Raw genomic sequence first — 7,964 nt, forward strand, 5'->3', positions numbered from 1 at the left:
ACAGCATCACCAAATACAGGAAGGAAGGAAGGAAGGAAGGAAGGAAGGAATCAGGCAGCCTGAAAACAGCATCACCAAATACAGGAAGGAAGGAACAGGCAGCCTGAAAGTCGCATCACCAAATACAGGAAGGAAGGAACAGGCAGCCTGAAAGTCGCATCACCAAATACAGGAAGGAAGGAACAGGCAGCCTGAAAGCAGCATCACCAGATACAGGAAGGAAGGAAGGAAGAGGGCAGCCTGAAAGCCGCATCACCAAATACAGGAAGGAAGGAAGGAAGGAAGGAAGAGGGCAGCCTGAAAGCCGCATCACCAAATACAGGAAGGAAGGAAGGAAGGAAGGAAGAGGGCAGCCTGAAAGCCGCATCACCAAATACAGGAAGGAAGGAAGGAAGGAAGGAAGAGGGCAGCCTGAAAGCCGCATCACCAAATACAGGAAGGAAGGAAGGAAGGAAGGAAGAGGGCAGCCTGAAAGTCGCATCACCAAATACAGGAAGGAAGGAACAAGGCAACATACCATCGCAGGAACAGGAGGCAGCTTCCACAGACACATCAGCTCCACTAAACACTCAAAGACGAATCCACTGGGAGGGCAGAAGCCTCTTTAACAGGCCAAGTCGATGTTGTCACACACATCAAGGGGACTGTCCGCGTTTAATCTAGTCGTGGGTTTCATGTAGGCACGCATCTGTATTTCATCTGATGCGGGTATCTCTGCGCCATACAGATCTGAGGCTCAGGATGGCCGGCCCATGAGGACAGTCAGATTCCTTTGCCCCCGCGCTGCCGCCTCAGCTGTAAGAGGCTGTAAGGTGGGGGAAGCTGGCCAACTTCCTCCTTTCTAGCCTGGCTGTGAAGCCAAACATCATCACCTCAGATCAGAGGCATAGCTAAAAATTCTGGGTCCCCTGATAAAATGTCATATTGGGCCCTCGAACTGGCATATAAATTATAATTATTCATATTCAGGGGCCCCAATTAAGGCCCCTGAATCTGCCAGGGTATCCATGCCCCTCAGACACCCCTGTCTCCACTCTACCTATCAATCTTCCACAACCGCTGATCCAATTAAAGGTTACAGCCTGCAGTTTATCCAAGGAAGCTCCCATCCATACTGTCAGAAAAAAGTACCAATTTATATCTTTAAGGACACAGGTACTTGTCACTGGGGCTGTACCCTCAACAGCCTGCCAACTTTACTCCAGCTGTAGGTAAATATGCCTTTTAAAGTATAGAAATAGACTCAGGAATATTTCTGTACCATTGGGGGTACATTAATGCTGTTTCTACCCTGGGGAACAAACATGTACCCCTTTTTCCTGTCAGTGCAGGGGACAATCCAGACAGGGTGCTACTGTGTTTCAGGGCATGCATGCCATACTGCCCAACACTGACCCACTGCAGCCCTAAAGGTATGAGGCCACACTGCCCGACACTGACCCACTGCAGCCCTGTAGGTGTGAGGCCACACTGCCACACACTGGCCCACCACAGCCCTGGAGGTGTGAGGCCACACTGCCACACACTGGCCCACCACAGCCCTGGAGGTGTGAGGCCACACTGCCACACACTGGCCCATCACAGCCCTGCAGGTGTGAGGCCACACTGCCAGACACTGACCCACTGCAGCCCTGCAGGTGTGAGGTCACACTGCTTCACACTGGCACAGCAGACCTGGAGGTGTGAGGCCACACTACCACACACTGGCCCACCACAGGCCTGGAGGTGTGAGGCCACACTGCCACACACTGGCCCACCACAGGCCTGGAGGTGTGAGGTCACACTGCCACACACTGGCCCACCACAGCCCTGGAGGTGTGAGGCCACACTGCCACACACTGGCCCACCACAGCCCTGGAGGTGTGAGGCCACACTGCCACACACTGGCCCACCACAGCCCTGGAGGTGTGAGGCCACACTGCCACACACTGGCCCACCACAGCCCTGGAGGTGTGAGGCCACACTGCCACACACTGGCCCACCACAGCCCTGGAGGTGTGAGGCCACACTGCCACACACTGGCCCACCACAGCCCTGGAGGTGTGAGGCCACACTGCCACACACTGGCCCATCACAGCCCTGCAGGTGTGAGGCCACACTGCCAGACACTGACCCACTGCAGCCCTGCAGGTGTGAGGTCACACTGCTTCACACTGGCACAGCAGACCTGGAGGTGTGAGGCCACACTGCCACACACTGGCCCACCACAGCCCTGGAGGTGTGAGGCCACACTGCCACACACTGGCCCACCACACCACCTACCCCTCTGCTTCCAGACTTAAAATACTCAGTAGACACCCAAATAACAATGGATGGTTTAGAAATGCCAGATTGCATCAGAGCATTGAGTTTATATAGAAAATTTCCATTTCTTCTAGGAGCAGCTGTCTACAGACATTTCAGGGAACGTTCAGTAGGATTAAGAGAGAGTAGCTATAGTGCCTGGCTTCAGTGAAGCGCTTCTGCGACAGGATGCTGCCAGTTCTTTTCTATGATTCCCTTTCTTTGCTCTGAACATTTAATCTTGATGAACTTCACGGTTGTAAAGCATGCTTCTAAACGCCTCCTATCGATGCATTGCAGGTATTTCCCGTTCCTCATCCTCGTTTATTGCCCAGCTAAGCTTCCCTTGACAGCAATGACCTGCTTATAAATGTGTCAAATTCAAACAGAGCAGGCACAAAAATTTGCATACCAATCATTCATGCATTGGCAAGATGTAAATTCACGGCATGTAGAAATAAACCAGCGGGCATTTGAATCCTATGAATGACTCAATGCAGCAATGAATGATATAGGAAGCATTTTTATTCTCAAACTCTTACAAAACTGTGCGCATACTGCAAATTAACAAATTTATACAAAACTGCTGCATGCAGCCTTGAACATCTGCTGCACTCCAACAATATTTTCAGCTCAAAGTTTAATTTAGTCTTACCTTGAAGAGAAATATGTTTAGTAGCTTTTATTTTTATCTTTCCCTTTTCCCATTTTGTTTAACATTGAAATGTAACCTTTTTTTGAAACATAAAGTGTATCCAATATGGAATACAATTAAATGGCTTTGCAGGCTGAAACAGAATATATTTCTGTTCCTTCTCAGATGTGATATATCACGGATGAGCTCCCTGGATCTGGCATGCTATCACATTATAACTGAACATGCCTACCTGTGCATGCAGAGAATATACAACATCGTCAATGCATCCTGGTACCTCCTTCAGGAGCCCCCACCATTCAGCAGCATGGCTTTGATTGTTCATGAAAAGATTTCCAGGTGTCATAAAAAGGTTGACAGTCGAATTCAGCTACCAGTCACCCAGCTGATAATCCTGACCAGAGAAACCAGTATGACACTGTTTTCCAGTTAAAATAAGGACAAAATCGATTTATAGTACCCGTGCATCTTAAAACCAGGAAAATGCCAGAGTAAATAGCACCAGAAACAGCTTAATATGCTTAGCAATGTGTAACTGCATCCCAGAATTAGGATGATACTGTATAAAAACGAAGAACAATGAGACAATTGTGCAGTGATTACCATTCACAAACAACAAAAACAGTATGATCTGAAGCCGGCCTCAGCAGGACAAGGACATTAAGAAGAATCTATTTTGTGTTTTATTCATGGTGTCATATTCTGTTTGATTCCCGGTCTTCCTCCCCCGGCCGGCAGTGGCGCCCAGCGCCTAGTCTGGGCTCGGCTGACCGCTGCCGTTTAAGAGCCACGCTGCCATTCTTTTCGGACCCATTTCTGCAGGAATACTAGGCAGTGACGTAGCTCTTTACACCTTTTAACATTTTAGTGATAAAACGGAAACGAGGTGCGGCTGTGACATTAGCACGAGAGAGGCAATGTAAGAAATCATGAGAAAATATATGTTATAATTACAGCTATAACAGCTAAACATATCAAATCAAAGGGAAATTATGCTATTTAAATAAATATAAATTTAAAAATGCATTGGGTGAATTTGCTATCTGTTATGTTGCTTTACGAGCACAATATTTCTTATGCAAATTTAAAAAGGTGACTCTAAAGATGTGTTTATGTTATGGGAATATAAATGTATCGCATGTGGCATACTATATACGGAGTTATATAACATGCCAACAAATACTAACTGTCGTAACAACACACTGCGTAAATTAGTTTTATGACTGGATCCTATCTAAAAGCCGCTATCGTATGACGTCCAGTTCGGGGTCCACTGTCACGGGCCTATTTTGTTGATAGTTTACTGACAGCTCAGCCCAGCCGCACTTATACGGGCACTTGCCGATCTCTTATTAAGCGTACTGTAGCTCAGATTTCAGTGCCATCGCCGTTCACTGCCTTCCATTCATATTGTAAATCTGGTGAGGCTAGTAGGCTAGTATCGTTAAAGCGATCTGGGTAGGACTAGTTGGTGTTTTTGACAGTGTTTTGACAGTTTTTGACGTGTATGCTGGGCTACTACCCGCCGCGCTTGTGCTAGACTCCGAACAAAAGCGTCTGCTAAATCACCGTAGCGTGCATGTAGATGTTATCATATATTAGGCTATATAATATGTATTATTTAGATTATTTCACTATACGAAAAGTGTACCTTACTTTTAGCGTGGGTAAACGGTTGCTAAGTTTGCATGGCGTGTGTAGCGCCAGAATTAAAACGGGAAGGTACAATCGCAAGACAAAGCCGAAAAGTTTGAGTGCAGCGGTGCGGGGCGGACAGACAGCGGCACAGAACTGCGCCGCACGCAGCCTTCGCCCGCCGGGAAACGCTACCTGCCAGCCCGTCTCTTCGCCGCTGACGTTCTGTTCTTCGGGGGCTTTGATGAACCACCACTGAATCTCCAGATAAACAGAGGATGTTCCGCTCTGGAAGGCGCAAGCCATCTCGATATTTTGCCCTTCTTTTGCTGTTAAATTTGAGGGCAATTCGGTGAACCTCCCTGTAAGGTATAAACAAACATGTAAGAATGTTTTCCAAAGAAAATCTAAAGGAATTAATAACGCAACACTGTGTCGCATTAAAAGCATTAATATCACCGAGATATAATGCTATAATAATTATATTAAATTATATTTAATTAAATACACACATATATATAAGCAAACACGTATAAAATAAATGTACTAAGGAATAATAGTTAATAATTTTGCCAATTTAATCAGAAAACGTGTCTATAAGAAAAACAGTCGTCCACAATTATTCAGCTATTGAGTCAACATTATTACTCGGGTGTGTTGCAAATCCAAATTAAACCAAGTTCACCGAAAAAAGTGAAAGACGTACATGCCAAGCTTATAAAAAGAAAGAGGCGTGAAAGCCGCGCTGTACGCTGTACAGTGTCCGGAGCCCGAACATAACCGCCTTTCAGGAGCCCGGTCTCTGCAGACCGCTGCTTTGGATGCCGGTCGCGCCTGGCGATCCTTCAAAGTTGGTCTTTTGTAAAGAAAATGGAATAAACGGGAAAGCTGCCGGGCTGTGTTACTCGGAGTCAGTGCTTATTTAAATGCCACGTTGTCAATCTTACGCTCCCGAATTGAATTACTAATTACCGCCGGGCTGTTTGCCCACGAATCTACATTTTTAGCGCAATTTAGATTCTTATGTTAATTCACCACGAATCACCAGTATAGCATATTTAGATCTGAACGTTTTAAATGCATCTCTAATTGCAATACTGTTAAAATTGACCTTATATAAGTACCAATGTATGCTCATAATCGGATTTAGAGCTATGGATTTCTCATTAGTGATGCAGAATCGGCACTGTTTAATAAACAAAAAAAATCCTTGCCTACCTTCGAAGGAGAGTCCAAACTGGACGCAGAAACTAGAGATAAAAGCAAATCCAACACAGTCATGAATGGTCCACATCATTCCAAAGGCAGGAAAAAGTCACATCAAGCCTTGAAGAATCAGCCTTGAGACGCAAGTCTGAAAATTATTCAGATACAGCGCAGGTCGCTTTGCTATCAGAGCTGCAAACGTCTGACATGCTGTAAATATCTAAGGTGAGGGTATCTGCGCCGGCACTGTACGCTCTAACACTGTAAATATCTAAGGTGAGGATATCTGCGCCGGCACTGTACGCTCTAACACTGTAAATATCTAAGGTGAGGGTATCTGCGCCGGCACTGTACGCTCTGACACCAGTCCGCCGATGTGAAGTGTGTAATAACAGGCTCTGTCTTTGCATAAGTGACGAAACGTCAGTATGCAGCCGCCTATTGAGTGGCCGGTGCCCTCCGCGAGAGTTGTGACAGATCCACGTATAGCCTGTCCAAACATAAGCAATATCCAGAAGTCCTCTATGATCCCTGCTGCAGAAATGTCTCTTCACTTTTAGACGTTGTGCAAAATTGACCGTCGTTAATCTTTGTTATTGTAATTTTAACGACTTGCATTATCCCTTTTAGTAATTTTAGTAACATTCTTTTCATTATTATTATTATTATTACGATTATTATTATCGTTGTTGATATTATTATTATTATTATTATCGTTGTTACTTGTAAAATCACCAGCAATGTCCTGGAATATTTTTGAAAAGTGCACTGATGTCTTCTTATATTCAGTTCTGTAGTAATTTAATACACAACATGTGCACCTTTATTGACAATCTGCCGTATTTTAAAACTGATGAAACGATTCGGTTGCTTTCCAGTCCGCCAGATTCCCCCTTCTAAAAAAATAGCCCTGCAGTACACGTTATACATTACGGTGAGAGGCTATGTCCGGGTAGACTGAGAGCCACCGGTAACGGGGTAGTTATATGAATTACTGCGAGAAAGGCGATGCTTTGGGACGGGAAAGAACGTGACGGTCATGTAGCGCTGCAATAAGCTCAGCCTTGTAACAATCAGGACAATCGTTTTTTATGTTACTGTGAACGTGTATAGCTTCAGAAAACTTTTTATTACACCCGAACTTCCTTCTCGTTTATTAATAAATATATGTGGTTAAACTGCTCACTGACTGGTTTAAATAGAGCTGGATTGTGTTCGTCTTCTTGGTATGTTGATTAATGGGATTAGTTTGCTATATATATGCAGATGTAGTAAAACAATTGTCAAAATATGAATATTTGAAAGTGACTTAATGCAGAATAGCTCTATGCACAATCTGCGCAACTCACCAGAATGATTAGGCTACTCTATGACTGCTTGCAGTATGTTGTCAGGATCGGTCCTCCTTGCACTGTCCCTGTCCTTTGTCTCCCCTTTTGGCCAGCAGGTGTCGCTGGCCATGCTGTTCTTTTCCCTGTTTCATTAGGTTTAGCTTTCTGTCCTGTTTCTAGTATATCCTCCTACACCCTGCGCCGCCACCTGGTTGAACAGGCTAAGCATGCAGCCAAGAACTAGTATACTGTGATCCCCTGCTGTTGTAGGTTCGAGGCTGGTCAGAAGTCAGCCTCAAATTTGTTGGACATTTAGAGTGTTGTTTTTCTCCCCTTTGTTGTTAAGTCCTGTTTCTTTAGTATAGGTCCTTGTTTTGTATCTTTGTTCTTCGTTATCCCTGCTTGTTCTAGTGCTGTAATGATACTTTGTATTTGCTGTGTATGAGCTGCCCCTGTCAAGGTGCCCTAGATGCTCAAGGCCTGTGCCTGAGCCTGCGGCTGGGGAGGGTCCCTGCACTCTGGAGGACATCATGCATCATCCCGGACCCAAAGAAGTCACATCCCAGCGAGACCCTGAAGTCCCACATAATGAAGACCCTGGAACGGCTGCCACTCCATCCCCTTAGACCTCAGGTCTGCCACACAATTGACCCGCTGCAGTTCCAGGAGAAGGTGGGTGTAGAGGATGCCATCCTGTGCCTGCTAAAGGTGGGTGTAGAGGATGCCATCCTGTGCCTGCTAAAGGTGGGTGTAGAGGATGCCATCCTGTGCCTGCTAAAGGTGGGTGTAGAGGATGCCATCCTGTGCCTGCTAAAGGTGGGTGTAGAGGATGCCATCCTGTGCCTGCTAAAGGT

The 7,964-nt window shown here is 45.7% G+C and overlaps 1 protein-coding gene across 2 annotated transcripts in view; it reads right to left on the reverse strand.

Moving 5' to 3' along the window:
- The window catches only part of LOC111837778 (V-set and transmembrane domain-containing protein 2A-like), a 28,397-nt gene extending 21,185 nt beyond the window's left edge, over window positions 1-7,212 (reverse strand). Inside the window, exons 1-3 of one of the 2 annotated variants that reach the window (XM_072711060.1) lie at window positions 7,129-7,212; window positions 5,792-5,927; window positions 4,769-4,935 (exon numbers count right to left, since the gene is read on the reverse strand). In XM_072711060.1, coding sequence (XP_072567161.1) covers window positions 4,769-4,935; window positions 5,792-5,870 — 246 coding nt within the window. In that variant the 5' untranslated portion in view covers window positions 5,871-5,927; window positions 7,129-7,212. Of the gene's footprint in view, window positions 1-4,768; window positions 4,936-5,791; window positions 6,201-7,128 lie in introns of those variants that run through there. The other variant, XM_072711059.1, reaches the window with a different exon arrangement.
- Window positions 7,213-7,964: the final 752 nt, after the last annotated feature.

The sequence above is a fragment of the Paramormyrops kingsleyae genome, chromosome 4, assembly GCF_048594095.1.
Source record: "Paramormyrops kingsleyae isolate MSU_618 chromosome 4, PKINGS_0.4, whole genome shotgun sequence".
Lineage (NCBI taxonomy): Eukaryota > Metazoa > Chordata > Actinopteri > Osteoglossiformes > Mormyridae > Paramormyrops > Paramormyrops kingsleyae.